This window comes from Tenrec ecaudatus, chromosome 1 (genome assembly GCF_050624435.1).
Source record: "Tenrec ecaudatus isolate mTenEca1 chromosome 1, mTenEca1.hap1, whole genome shotgun sequence".
NCBI classification, from domain to species: Eukaryota; Metazoa; Chordata; class Mammalia; order Afrosoricida; family Tenrecidae; genus Tenrec; species Tenrec ecaudatus.
In genome coordinates, this window is record NC_134530.1 from 77,156,620 (window position 1) to 77,171,843 (window position 15,224).

At 43.6% G+C, this 15,224-nt stretch overlaps 1 protein-coding gene across 1 annotated transcript in view; it reads right to left on the reverse strand.

The window, feature by feature from the left end:
* Positions 1-243: 243 nt before the first annotated feature.
* The window catches only part of RAB3B (RAB3B, member RAS oncogene family), a 74,503-nt gene continuing 59,522 nt past the window's right edge, over positions 244-15,224 (reverse strand). The window contains exon 4 of the mRNA XM_075539801.1: positions 244-431. Within this exon, the coding sequence (XP_075395916.1) occupies positions 244-431 (188 nt within the window). The remainder of the gene's footprint in view (positions 432-15,224) is intronic.

Here is a 15,224-nt window from a genome sequence, read left to right on the forward strand (position 1 = left end):
TGAAGGCTTCTATTGTAAAGTGACTCTGTACCCTAGTCTTGACCTGTGCTGTCCCCTTTGGTGCTGAGTGTCTTTTAAGTGGACCCATCTGCAGAGAACTCCAGGGGCTGGTTTTTACCTCACTGCAGGCAGACAACAGTAGCAACAGCTCAGCTTGCTTGGGGCTGGGATTGGGCAGAGTATAACGGGAGAAGCAGAGAGGGGATGGGCCACAATGAAGGGGGTCAGGACGGTAGTCCTCGCCTAGCATGAGCAGTTCTGCTGTAGCAGTGGTGGGGTGTCAGAAAGACGGGTGTTCTTAGAGGCGCCCAGCACAGAGGGGTCTGTATCCAGCGAATCAGACATCTTGTCGCAAATGGCATCCACCAGGCGCTCAAAGGCCTGCCTCACGCTGATGTTCTCCTTGGCGCTGGCTTCGAAGAAGTCAAACCCTGGGGAGAGAAGAGATACAGATGAACACTTTTCCCTTCCCTTGAGCTGGAAGCTCTTCGTTTCCTGGTCCCCAACACTCTGGATTAATAGCACTTATGCTCTGGCCAGTGGTTTGAAACCACCAGCTGTTCTGTGGGAGAAAGACGAGGCTTTCCATTCCTGTAAAGTGCTAATAGTCTTGGCAACCCAAAGGGGCAGCTCTACCCTACCCTACAGAGTCCTTAGGAGTCAGAGTCGACTGGATGGAAGTGAGTTTAGCTTTTAGTTTATGCTCTTACAGGAGTTCGTAGGGATGTGAATCACTTGGTTAATCACTTGGCTGCTGTTGGAAGAAGCTCAAGTTCACCCAGAGGCACCTCGGAAGAAAGGCTTGGCAGTCCACTTCAGAACAGCCATGGAAAACTCTCAGGAGCACAGTTCTATTCTGACACATGTTGGGCTGCCATGAGTTGAAATCGACTCCCCAGCATAAATGAAGCAAGGAGGTCTAATTCCCTGGACACTTCTCAGGGATGGTACCAGGCAGGGCTTACTAGTACTAGTTGTAGAATCAGACAGATCCTGGCTCTATCACTAACCAGCTGTGTAACCCTAGGCAAGTCAGGAAGATCGAGGTACTTTAAGAGTCAACTGCATGGTTTGACTCTTTCGATCTTTCCTACCTCAGAGAGCTACTTCAAGGATGGAACTAGATGGCATGGCATATATAAAATGTGACATAGAGGTACTTGCTGAAAGAGTGAATGTGTACACTGGTGCAGATAGGAGCTGGAGGCATAGGGAATCCAGGGCGGATGATACCTTCAGGACCAGGGGTGTGAGTGGCGATACTGGGAGGGCAGAGGGAGACTGTGTTGGAAAGAAGGAACCAATTACAAGGATCTACATGTGACCTCCTCCCTGGGGGACGGACAATAGAAAAGGGGGTGAAGGGAGACGTCAGGCAGGGCAAGATATGACAAAATAAAAATTTATAAATTATCAAGGGCTCATGATGGAGAGGGGAGCAGGGAGGGAGGGGAAAAAAAGAGGACCTGATGCCAAGTGGAGAGCAAATGCTTTGAAAATGATGAGAGCAAGGAATGTACAGATGTGCTTTACACAATTGATGTATGTGTGGATTGTGATAAGAGTTGTATGAGCCCCTAATAAAATGTGTTTTTTTTTAAAGAGTGAATATGTAAGGAGGTGATGCACAGCCCTTCACAGTTTCCAAAGCATTTATCACATTCAGACTTTCCTGTCACTCCTAGGGAAAGCAATGCCCATCGGGACCCTCTGCACCTCATTAATACAAATACTGCAGCTTAGACAAGTAAGCTGGTAGGCCAAGGCAAATAGAGGCACTGGTATGAGAAGCCATGAGTGGAGCTTTTAGACAAGCAGGGATTCTCCTCCTCTCCCCTGCCACTCACTCAGCTCAGCCTGGCCAGATACAGTCTGCGAGACACCCCAAGATCCACAGTATGTAGGTAAAAATTTATCTGCTCTTCCCAGCCCACCCAGAGGTATCTCAAAGAAAGAGAATCCAGCGTCTGTGAGAGCCACAGACACAATGGCTTATCTCCACTCAGTACATTTCTTCCTCCCTGAATTCTACTGAGATTTCCTATATCCCACTCCCCTGCCAAGCCCCCACATATTCCACAAGCCAAACCAAACCCACTGCCATCAAGTCAATGCTAACTCATTGGGGCTGCTATCAGACAGGAGAGAGCTGCCCGAATGAGTTTCCAAGTTTGAAGGGTCTAAGGAAAGTGGCTCCTTAGATATAAGATTCTCTTGTTGCTCCTTGAAGGACAATTTCCATCGCAGTGAACAGAATTCGGTTGCTTCCCACCTGAGGATGCTTAGTCAGATAGTGGCAGCCCTTCAAAGTACTAGCTGCCCCCTCCACTACTCCCTGACCCAGTCTACTCCCTCCTCAACCTTTCTCTTTCCCCGTCCTTCCAAACTGTTCCTTTATTTCTTCTCAAAAGTCTTATTTTGGGGGGAGGTGTTAGGGGCTCATTTAGCTCCATCTCTTCCTTTCTGTTCCCCTCGTGCATTCTCCGTGGGACTCCCAATATTTATTAAGCCCTGGCGGCACTGTTGGATAAGTAGTGAACTCCTAACCACAGACTGGTGGTTCATCCCCATTGGCCAGTCGGTGGGTGGAGGGGGGTGTTATCTGCTCCCATGAAGACGTACAGCCTTGGAAACCACATGTAGGCGCTCTCTGAGTTGAAATCAACATGATGGCAGTTGATTTGATTTTTTGGGTCCATGCCAGACAGGAGGCAGGCAGGTGACAAAGTGGGTTATGTGTTGGAGTGCTAACGGCAAAGTCAGTAGTTTGAATCCACTTGCCTCCTCTCAGAGAAAGATGTGGCTGTCTGCTTTCAAAAGATTCACAGTAAAAACCCAGAGGGGCAGTTCTACCTGCCCTGTAGGGTCATGACGAGTTGGAATCATTCCATAGGCAGTGGTGGATTTATATGCCGGACACTGTGCTAGAAACTTTAGGAACTTCTTCACAAATGTCATCTTACTCACAATCAACTGTCTGGTAAATAGTATTTTATCCAATTTATAAATGAGGAAATGAAGGCTCCAAGTGATTAAGTACCTGACATAAGGTCACATGGCCAATTAGTGGGAGATGGGTGTAGGTCTGGCTGACTCCATACACAGCCCTGCATCCCCTTTCTTCCTCTTTCTCCCTTTCCCTTCACATTTTTTTATGGCCATACCTTTCCTCCTCCTCCTCCTCCTCCTCTTTTATAAGTCTCTTAAGCCTCCTTGGCTTTGTATCTAACTACTACAGTGTCTGGGCAAGTCATTTTGCCTTTCTGAGTCTCAAATTCTCGTTTGCGAAATAGGAGTGAAAACTGTCTTCCTGCTGACACCCATGGGAAGACTTGAGTGAGATGATGGATAACTTGCTGTGCAATAGTTGCCTGTTATACTGACAGTTTCTTTCACTCTTCTTTCGTCTTGCTTCACCCATCTGCTCTTCAGCCCTGGCGCTCTCCCTTAGCCCCTTCTCCCACAAAGGACCTCCTGTGCTTCTCCCCACTGCCTTCCCTGTTATCCCACTCTCCACAGGGAGGGCTAAGTTCTCAAGGTAAAAACTTGAGGCTTCTCTTCCCTCAGCCCTCTGAGCTTGAAGAAGCTCCCAGCTCCTCAGCCCACCTCCGGCTGCCAGCCCCTCCTGGGGCCCATTTCTGGCCGGAGAATGGCAAGCTGCAGAAGTATCTGCTAATTGCAGATTTGAGATGAAGAAGGAGGTGACTGCTGTCTCATTATTCTCGGGTCAGAGATGCCCAGCCAGCTTCAGAGACCCTGACACCTCAGCAGGTAGCTTTTCCTTAATGAAGCTCATAGAGATGGACTGTCCAGACTGCGGCTGATTTATCTCCAGTGTGGAGTTGGGGGAATGGCTATTGCTTGGCTAGGAAAAAAGGAAACGGGAAAAAAGTGAAGTAGCCTAAACCATCTGTTTGGCTTAAGATGAAGACATGGGTCAAGGGCAGGGGCACAAGTTCCTTCTGAGTAATTCGCAGTGAGGGACATGTTGCTCTGAACAGGGGAGCGGTGGAATGAGGCCTGGGAATCACGCAGTCTGGATTCGAACATAGACTCTGTCCACTAAAGCTGTGTGGCCTTGGGCAAGTTGTCTAATCTCCTTCTTCATCTGCTGAAAGGAGGGACTACGGTGGACTTTATAGTGTGGTAATGAGAATCAAAGGTGCAAAAGTGTGGGATGTGATCGGCAAGTCCCAGCGTCCTTGCCCCTCCACCATCTCTGATGGCTTTGCTTGCAGAGGTTTTCTGTGTCTTCATCATTCAGGGTCAGTCAATAAAAGCAGGTCTTTATTAAGCATTGACACTGTGCCAAGTCTTGTGTTAGGTCACACAAGTGTGCAGTTAGCCCAAGTGTGGAGAATAGAGTGCCAATCTCTCACCTCTGCATAGTCTTTAACAGTCTACAAATGCAATTTTATAACAACCTGTGAGAAGGGTTGAGCAAGACAGCATTTATCATTTAGATTTTGCAAATAAGGAAACTGAGGCTCAGTGGTAGCGCATAAGTCAGGCTCTATCCCTTATGCCTATAAGTCTCATTCTCAGCTGGAACAGTAACATAACAAACTACACTTTAATCCAGGTAGGCAAACCAGAGGAAGCTTCCTGACGTTTTGAAGCATGTGGGCCTTTAAGGTCAAGACTAAGAAAAACTCTTCACCCAACTAACTTCTTATCTTTCAGGACTCATTTTAGACAAGGCCTCTTGATTCTTCTCTGGGTTTCCCTCTGTCATAGCACAGACTACTGTGCACGGAAGAAGTCCACATTCATCTGAGCCTTAGCACCAGTCAAAAGTGTATGTGCATGATTGAACTCTGGCAAGATGTGATATATGTATTAACTCCCAGTGAGAGAGAGGGTGTGTGTGTATGTGCCTGGTGAGCACTGATTGAATGCATAGAAGATTTAGGGTGGAGGTGAGAGTAAGTATGCAGAGTGAGGTTGGGGGGATTTGGACAGTGGAATGGTGAAAACTCAGCTGAACAAGCATGGTGGCCTTATACTGGGTACTGAAGTGAATTCTACCCTTCAAGTCTGACCCTTGAGGAGCTCTTAGTTTAGTGTGGGTGGGAGACAGAAACAAACATGGTACCGTCACAATGTTTCTAGTGATAAATTCTGGGAAAGTGGGAAGCCGGAGAATTGTTATAACACAAAAGAGGAACCATCCCAGCCCAGAGGCCAGGAGAGACTTGAAGAAGTGGATACCTAAGCAGGGGTCAGCTAGACAAAGATAAAGTGCGTGAGTGAGTGTGCATGTGAGTGAGTGTCAGTGAGTGAATGAGTGTGTGTAAGTGAATGAGTGAGTGAGAATGAGTGTGTATGTGCAAGCATGTACAGCATACCAGGCAGGGGGAATAGCATGAACAGATTAGTGGGGAAACATGGCGGCCTTGGTAGATGCTAGAAGGACTATAGTAGAGTCAAAAGCTCAAAATGGTGAGAAACAATGCAGCACATGATTCAACCTTCAAAATGTATACATTGTGCCAGGGGTATAGCTTCACATTGATCTCATACATATAGACAATATGGGTGCTCTGATTCAAATAACCAGCTCAGAGGTCTAACTAGTTCATGGATCTCTTTTGCTAGCAGAACAAGCCCAAATACACTGCCACCCAATAACTGTCAGACTTCTCCAAGGGTCTACATCAGTAGACCCAGAGAATAACCTTTCCCTTGGGTTCACTAATAAATTTTGGGAGCTGAGAATCTAGTGAGTACAGGATAATGACAACTAATTAAGCAGATTAACCCCCCAGTCACCCTAGCCTCACAACAATGGTATTCCAGGTGACGTTACTGGGATTCCTAACTGAATCTTAGATATCACCCATTCAACATGACTTTATTTACCCATCCAGTCCAAGGGCAACTGTCACCAACTCTCAGTCTCCATCCACAGCGACTGCTTCTGAATTTGACCTCAGAATTCTATTAAAACTGTCACCAGCTAACCTCACCTCTCTTTATCATGGCTGTTCCAAAATTTTTTTTCCTCCACTCTAGTACTCAAACTCCTTTTCTATCCAGCTCTGACACTTCCTTGTCTTGATCTTTTATTGACCTTCAACTCACGCCTTTCTGGTCACTGATGATTCTGGCAAAGGGACATGTTCTTTTTCTCCCTTCACTGGACTTGCTTTCATTCTCAAGAACTCAGTGTGGCATGGAAAATCCATCTGCTGCTCTCACCTCTTGACTTCTCGACCATCTCCGCTCCAGTAACTTCCTCTTCCACTTTACCTCAGTTATGCCCCTGTTTTTATAACTTGCACTTTTTTTAAAAAAAAGATCATGATATTGGGGCTCTTACAGCTCTTAAAGCAATGCATATATCAATTGTATCAGGCATATTTGTACATATATTGCTAACATTTTCTAAACATTTTATTTCTACTTAAACCCTTGGTATCAGCTCCTCTTTCTTCCCTCCCTCCTCCCTGCCACCCTTGTGACCCCTTGATAAATTATGAATTATTTTTTACAATAGCAATTTATTTTCATTTGTTTGTTTTCTTTTTAAAATATTTTAATTTATAAATATATAATATTTTAAAAATGGTTTTATTAGGGGCTTATACAACTCTTATTTATAATAATCCATACATACATCAATTGTGTAAAGCACATTTGTATATTCATTGCCCTCATCATTCTCAAAACATTTACTCTCACTTAAGCCCCTGGCATCAGCTCCTCATTTTTCCCCTCCCTCCCCGCTCCCCACTACCTCATGAACCCTTGATAATTTATAAATTATTATTTTGTCATATCTTGCCCTGTCCTACGTCTCCCTTCACCCACTTTTCTGTTGTTCATACCCTAGGGAGGAGGTCACATGTAGATTCTTTTAATCCCCCTTTTCAACCCACTCTCCCTCTACCCTCCCAGTATCGCCACTCACACTACTGGTCCTGAAGGGATCATCCGCCCTGGATTCCCTGTGTTTCCAGTTCCTATCTGTACCAGTGTACATCCTCTGGTCTAGCCAGATTTGTAAGGTAGAATTGGTCTCATGATAGTGGGGGAGGAGAAGACATTTAGGAACTAGAGGAAAGGTGTATGTTTCATCGTTGCTACATCGCACACTGACTGACTCATCTCCTCCCCAATACCCTTCTGTAAGGGGATGTCCAGTGGCCTACAAATGGGCTTCGGGTCTCCACTCCGCACTCCCACCCTCATTCACTATGATAAGATTTTTTGTTCTGATGATGCCTGATACCTGATCCCCTTGACACCTCATGATCGCACAGGCTGGTGTGCTTCTTCCATGTGGGCTTTGTTGCTTCTGAGCTAGATGGCTGCTTGTTTACCTTAAATTATTATTATTTTCACATCTTACACAAATCGCTCTCTTCTTCCTCCACAGTTTCTGTTGTTCGTCCCCCTGGGGGGGGGGGGGTTATGTGCTGATCATTATGATCAGATCCCCTTTCTTCCCTTCCTCTTCCCACCCTCCTGGTATCCCTACATCCATTTCTGTTCCTGAGGAGTTTATCTGACCTGGATTCCATGTGTCCTGAGCTCTTATCTGTACCTGTGTACTTGCTCCAGTCTAGCCCGCAGTGGAAGGCAGAACTGGGGTCATGATAGTGGGGGGTGAGGAAGCCTCAAGGAACCAGAGGAGTATTGTGTGTTGCATCGGTGCTATACTGTGCCCTGATTGACTCATTCCTTCCTTGTGACCCTTTTGCGAGGGGATGTCCGATTGTCTAGTTAGGTTTTGGGTCTCTGCTCGGACCCCCCCCTCATTCTCAACAATATGTTTTTGTTTGTGGTTTTCTGATGCCTTTTACCTGATCTCATCAACACCTCATGATCACACAGGCTAGTGTGTTTCTTTCATGTGGGCTGTTGCTTCTCTGCTAGTTGGCCACTTGTTTAACTTCAAGCCTTTAAGATCCCCAGATGCTATATCTTTTGATAGTCAGGCACCGTCATATTTCTTCACAACATTTGCTTGTGTACCCATTTTGTCTTCAGCGATTGTGTCTAGAGGGTGAGCATCACAGAATTCCAGGCTGTTAGAACAAAGTGTTCTTGCGTTGAGCCAGGGTTTGAGCAGAGGGCCAAAGTCCATTCACTACCTCAATATATTGCCACATAAACATATGTACATACGCCAATACCTCTATTTTATGAATTAATGTATTTACATGAGTGCAAACCCATGTTTATACCTCTATCCATAGCTTTGCTTCATAGATCTTTCCTCTGTTTCCTTTTACCTTTCTCCTGCCCCACCATCATGTTTGCCCTTCTTCTGCCTCTTAGTAATTCCTCTCAGCTAGACGGCTGTTGCTCCAACACCCCAGGATCTGCATGTCCTCTCCTCCTTGTTGATTGTAATTCCCTAGTTGTTCTCCATTGTTTGCTCACCACTCGCTTCCCTTGCCTCCTCCTTCTTCCAAGTCCCTGCAGATTCTTCGATCCCATTGCTTGCTTCCCATGCTTATCTCATATAGGTAGGCAAACCAACAATAACAGAGACAAAACAAAATATTGAATAAAAAGTGGGAAAAAGTAATAATAACTAGCTGAAATAAAAACAAGAAAAGCCTACATAATTCCAGGTCTGTCTGCTGACCTTTATGACTATCTCCCCGCTGGTCCTGGGGAATTACAGACACTGCCCCTCCTAGCCTGAAGTTTACATGGGGGGCTCCTCAGGGGCTTTGTGACTGCTTTGCTCCCATTGCTGATCTGTTGTATTCCCTTACTGGTTCACCCCACTATGGAGGGTTCAGACCAGATTAACTCCCCTCCATGTGTCCCCAGTATTGTCCCTGTCATGGTATGCTACAGCAAGGGGACATTGTGTCTCAAGCTGTTGTCGGCCCTACAGTCCTCTCTGTGCCTTAGCAACTCCAAATTTATACTATTTTGATTTGGATCTGTATAGCTTGCAACTGAAAGAGGTCTGAATAACACAGCCTGGCCTCTGCCAACTTCTTATGCCTCATCTTCCTGGCTTCAGAAGCAGCGATGCTATCTCATTTTTTGCCTTTGTTGATGTTATTAGTTCCTAACTCCTACTCCCAATTGTCTACAATACTCGCCTCTGGAATAATTGAGTACAGAAAACCTTCCCTGACCTTTCTCTTCCTCGTGCCATCTCTTCAGAGCATACAATATACCCTCTCCTCTGTACTCCCATGATACTTTGCACCATTGTTTCCGAATATAACCAGAAAAGTGGGACTTCTCCTTGGTATTTGAATCAGAGATCTGGTTGCACAGATGATAGAATAATGGAGAAGTCTAACAGAATGGTGAGGCAATCCAGAGATTAGCAACAGCAGAAAACATATTTATTGGAGAAGTAGGAGTCATGGAAGAGAAGCAGCCGAGGCAGGGTCTGATTTCTCCCTTTTCTCCACTTCCAATTACTTGGCAGGACCTCCTCTTGCTGAACCCAGTCAGACGTCACTGTCACAAGGAAACAGTGTCTGCAAAGGTCATTCTGCCAGACGAGTTTGTAGAAGAGAAAGCATGAGCTTTAGTCAATTAATGTGGCCCTTCTAGCCACAATTCTTTATGTGCTCTATAATAACTCTGCACTCTATGCCCGTGGCTGCAGTCCCATTTTGGAGGGCGTTCTCTACTATACTAAGGGACAAGATTAGAGGGGACTTAAGACCTGACGTTAGTAGAATGTGTGAACCAAGTCACAGCGTTGTTTCCTTGTGGGAGCCTTTAGACTATAGTAGAGTGTGATTTAAGATACCATCCTTTGTTTCCTTGTGAGTATGGTCTTCTGAAAGACAAAATCCTGCCTCCACCAGTCTAATTCCTGATTCTGACTGAGCTTTAGTAGAAGCAAGAAGACCTGCTTTGACTTTTGGATAATTTTGGCTTCAGGTTTTGGACCCTGCATTTGACTTGCCTCTACCTGATCTTCAGATTTGGGATTTAACAGCAGCCACAACCATATGTGGCATTTTATTACAGTTGTATGAGTTTCTGTGGGACACTGCAGTGAATTGCAGAACCTAGGTCTGTGAGGGAATGTACTCAAGGGAGGAGTGAGGGAATAATGGAGCAGAACAATGTCTTGGAAGATTTGGAGATTTGGGACATCTTTAATCTCCAACTCCTTAGGACTAGTCTGGTATTAATTCTTCTTTAAAAATACTACCACAGAGTAGAAATGGTGAAGAATAACAAGCAGGGTAAGGACTGACACTGCCATCTTTCCAAAGATTATTAGTATTATCTCTTTACTATTTTGTTTCCCTAGTCAATGAATGCTTTAGGAGCACATTATCCATTCACCTTTATGCCCCAGTGTTTATCTTGCATTCAGTATGCGGTACATTATTGACTACCCTCCTTGTAAGAGGATTTTACATTACTACTCATTGCCAAGTGACTTGCATGGCTCTCTGTGGGAGGAGATATCTTCCCATTCCATCAATGTCAGGTTTTACCATGTGACTCACTTTGGCCAACACATGTGGCAGAAATTATGCATGCTGAGTCTACAGAAGCCTGAAGGATTTTCACATGGTTTAGCTATGAAAGATTTGATCTCAGAGTAGTAAATGACATACAATATGAAGGAGAAATAAACCTTTATACCTAAGCCCCTGACAGCTTGTGTATTTACACAACATAATCTAAGTAAATGTGACTAATATTATGGCTGGGTTGAAAGTCCTACAGAAAATCTGGCAGAATTTGGGGTGTGTGTGTGGGAATCATTGGATGACATAATCATATTATTAAGATTTTTTTAGTCCAAAAGTTGAGTTTGAGTACTGGAACTGCTTATATGGTTTTGAGAAGGATTAATCCTTTTAAAAAAATCATTTTATTGGGGACTCGTGCAATTCTATCACAATCCATACATAGATCCATTGTGTCAAGCACATTTGCACATTTGTTGTCATCATCATTCTCAAAACACTTGCTTTCTGTTTGAGTCCTTAATATCAGCTCCACATTTTCCTTCTCCCTCCCTGCTCCCTCCTCCTTCATGAACCCTTCATAATTCATAAATTATTATTATTTTGTCATATCTTACACTGTCCGATGTCTCCCTTTGCCAACTTTTCTGTTGTCCATCCAACAGGGAGGAGGTTATATGTAGATCCTTGTAATCGGTTCCCTCTTCCTATCCCATCCTTCCCTCCACCTTCCAGGTATCGCCACTCTCACCTCTGGTCCTGAAGGGGTCATCTGTCCTGGATTCCCTGTTTCCAGTTGCTATCTGTACCAATGTACATCCTCTGGTCTAGCCAGATTTGTAAGGTAGAATTGGGAACATGATAGTGGGGGGAGGAAGCATTTAAAGAACTGGAGGAAAGTTTTATGTTTCATCATTACTACCCTGCACCCTGACTGGCTCATCTCCTCCCGGCGACCCTTCAATAAGGGGGCATCCAGTTGCCTACAGATGTGCTTTGGGTCTCCAATCTGCACTCACCCTCATTTGCAATGATATGATTTTTTGTTCTTTGATGCCTGATATCTGATCCTTTTGACACCTCATGGTCACACAGGCTGGTGTGCTTCATCCATGTGGGCTTTGTTGCTTCTCAGCTAGATGGCCGCTGGTTTATCTTCAAGACATTTAAGACTCCAGACGCTATATTTTTTATAGCTGGGCACCATAAGTTTTCTTCACCACATTTGCTTATGCACACACTGGTCTTCCATGATCATATCGGGAAGGTGGGCACCCACTGATGATTTTTTTTGTTCTTTGATGTCTGATAACTGGTCCCTTCTACATCTCGTGGTCACATAGCCTGGTGTGCTTCTTCCATGTGGGCTTTGATGCTTCTGAGCTAGACGGCTGCTTGTTTTTCTGCAAGCCTTTAAGACCTCAGATGCTATATTTTTTGATAGCTGGGCACCATCAACTTTCTTCACCACATTTGCATATGCACACATTTGTCTTCAGCATTTGGGTTGGGAAGGTGTGCATCTTGAAATGCCAATTTAAAAGAACAAAATATTCTTGCATTGAGTAAATACTTGAGTGGAGGTTCAATGTCCATCTGATGCCTTAATACTAAACCTATTATATATGCACGTAGATCTATTCCCCAACCGTCCTATGTAAATATATTTACATATGTACATGCCTGTTTTTAGACCTGTATAAATACCCAGATTACATCATCTTAAAGTGAAAAAATAAAGACATAGAAGTGTAGCAGAGCTCATATGAGCAGGAAAGCACAAGTGCTCTGGATTGAGTTTCCTCATCTATAAAATGGAGTTAATAATAATGCCCACATTACTAGAAGTGAGAGCAAGGGTCAAGAGAGCATTGTTGTGAAAGTACATAGTTCGTGATGCTGGTTGTTATCAGTGCCTAGTTCTATGTACATAGGAAGTAACACAATTCGTAAAGTTGGTTATTATCCGTGCCAACTAGCTCTTTGTTTCTTGTAACTAGTTCAGGGAGGCATAGTTTCTATAGTTCATTCCAATTATTTTATTAAGGCACGTATTGAATACCTACAATAAGCATGACAGAGTACAAGGGTCTGTGGGTCTGAATGAGGAATGGGGAATTACAGAAATTGAAACCACAGGATCAAAGTACAGTAGTGCTGAACATATCTTCCCATTACACTAACTCAAGCTTCCTGTTTTGATGATGGGCAAACTGAGATGTAGAGACAGGACATAAGATGCTGAAGTTCATACAGTGAACTTATAGCAAATGCAGGATAATACCTCCTTTCTTCACTAACTATGCTGGGACAAGTGTTATGTGTACTTCAAGACTACATTTTGAATGAGTTCCTTGTGGACCCATTTTCCTGTGGGAAGAAGTACATTTTGCACTTCCTAGTTTCCCTGGGTTCTAAACTAGTCCCATTTTCAGTCAAACCCCAGAAGTCCTTTTCTGAAGGCAGAGCCCTAAAATATCACGCTTCCTGGGACAGGAGCTCCTGAAACTCTTCCTCCATCCCAAAGACCCACCTTCTCAGCATTCCTATGGCTGCATCCCAGTTTCAGGAGCTTTGAGGATATAAAAGGTCTGGTACCCTGCTGCTACTTGCAGCTTTAGTGAATGCTAGTGATTGGCATGGCAATAGTGATAGGTTCCGGTGGAAAAGAGAGAGTCCACTTCTGAAAAGTTGTCAACTGAAAGCTTTGAGGATCGTCAGAATATTATAACATAGTGCCATAAGATGAGCCTCTCAGGATGGAAGGCATTCAAAGAGACTAAAACCTCATCTTAAGTAGAGTAGATGAAATTATGAAGTTAAAAAAGCTGAACAAAAAAATTCAAAAGATAGCAAGAGAAGACAAAGTAAAGCATTATAATGAAATGTGAAAAGACGTGGAATAAGGATAGCAAAAGAAAAGAACACATTCAGCAGCACGTCTCAAGCTGAAAGAACTGAAGGAAAAATCCAAGCCTTAAGTTGCACTATTGAGGTATGTTTTATGTATATACGGGCAAAATACTGAAGAATTTAAGAAGCCTCAAAAGAGGATAAAAAGAATACACAAAAATTAACTCTTTCAAGAGATAGCATTTCATCAGAACTGATGGTACTGAAGGAAGAAGTCCAAGTGCATGAAGGCTTTAGTGAAAAACAAGGATCCAGGCATGGAGGGAATACCATTTGAATGGTTTCAACAAACTGATGAAGCATTGGAAGCACCCACCAGTTTATGTAAAGAAATTTGGGAAACACCTACCCAGCTCTGGTAGTTATATAATCATTTGTCAATTCGAAGATTAAGAATATAGGGATGGAGTCTAGCCTGTAAGTCAGATCATAGCCAATGAGGCCTCTGTGTGGGCATGACCTTCTCCTGAGAATTCTGGGAAATCCTGTATTCCTTCTTGGAGGCGGAGACACTCTCTCTCTCTGCTGACTCCCTGGGAGACATTGCAGCTGACAAGACACATGGAACCACACTAGTGCCCTAAGTTGAGAGAAGCCACATGGATCTATCCTGATGCAACCAGACCTTAAGAGCCGGAGAAACTACATAGAGACCCCTGCCAGCACTGAGATGATCACGCCACTGGATCCAAAGACTTTCTACCCACTGGCCTGTGATCGTCCTGCATTCGGCATCATTACATGTGTTTCCTGAGTCTGAAGAAGACTTTATAGATTGGTATCAGACATATGGGCTAATATCAGACTTATGGGCTTGGGATGCTTCCTTAATGTACAATTAACCCTTTATATAAAACTCTTACTTATATACATATTCGTATTTATGAATTTGTTTCTACCTGGACTAACACACTGACTAATTGATTGGAATATGTTTGCCCATTCCACAGAAAGGTGTCCCAACAGAATGTGGCAATTATCAAACAATGTCATTAATATCACATATAAATAAAAGTTTGATGAAAATATTAACAGTATAACATTACACCAGCAGGGAACTACCAGAAATTCAGGCAGGATTCAGAAGAGGACAAAGAACAAGGGAATATCATTACCAGGTGGATCATGGCTGAAAACAAAGACTACCAGAAAGATGTTTGCTTATGTTTTACTGGCAATTCAAAGACATTCAACTATGTAGCTTATAACAAAATATGGGTAACATGAAAAATGGCTATTCCATATCACTTAATTTGTGTCATGAGGAACTTCTACGTAGAACATGAGACAGTCATTTAAACAGAACAAAGGGATGCAGCATGGTTTAAAATCAGGAGGTTTGTATTCCTTCACCATACTTAATCTGTATGCTAAGCAAATAATCTGAGAAGCTCTATATATAACCATATGAAGAAGACTACAGCTTTAGGATTGGAGGAAGACTCATTAATAACCTACAATATGCAGATGGCACAGCCTTGGTACTGAAATTGAAGAGGACCTGAAGAGATCAAAGACTACAGCCTTCAGCATAGATTATAACTCTATGCAAAGAAAACCAAAATCCTCACAACTGGACCAATAAACAATATCATGGGAGAGAGAAAACAAAACAAAAAGATTGAAGTTGTTAAGGAAAGTTATTTTAAAGCCCTGGTAGGGAATGATCAAGGGTAAGGTACGAAGAGGTATAGCTGAAACCCAGGTGGGGACGGAGCATGATAGTGGGACAGGAGGAAAGTCAAGGGAAATAGAGGAAAGAGCTAGGAGGCGAAGGGCATTTATAGAGGTCTAGACAAAGACATGTACATATGCAAATATATATATGAGGATGGGGAAATAGATCTATGTGCCTATATCTATAGGTTTAGTATTAAGGTGGCGGAAGGA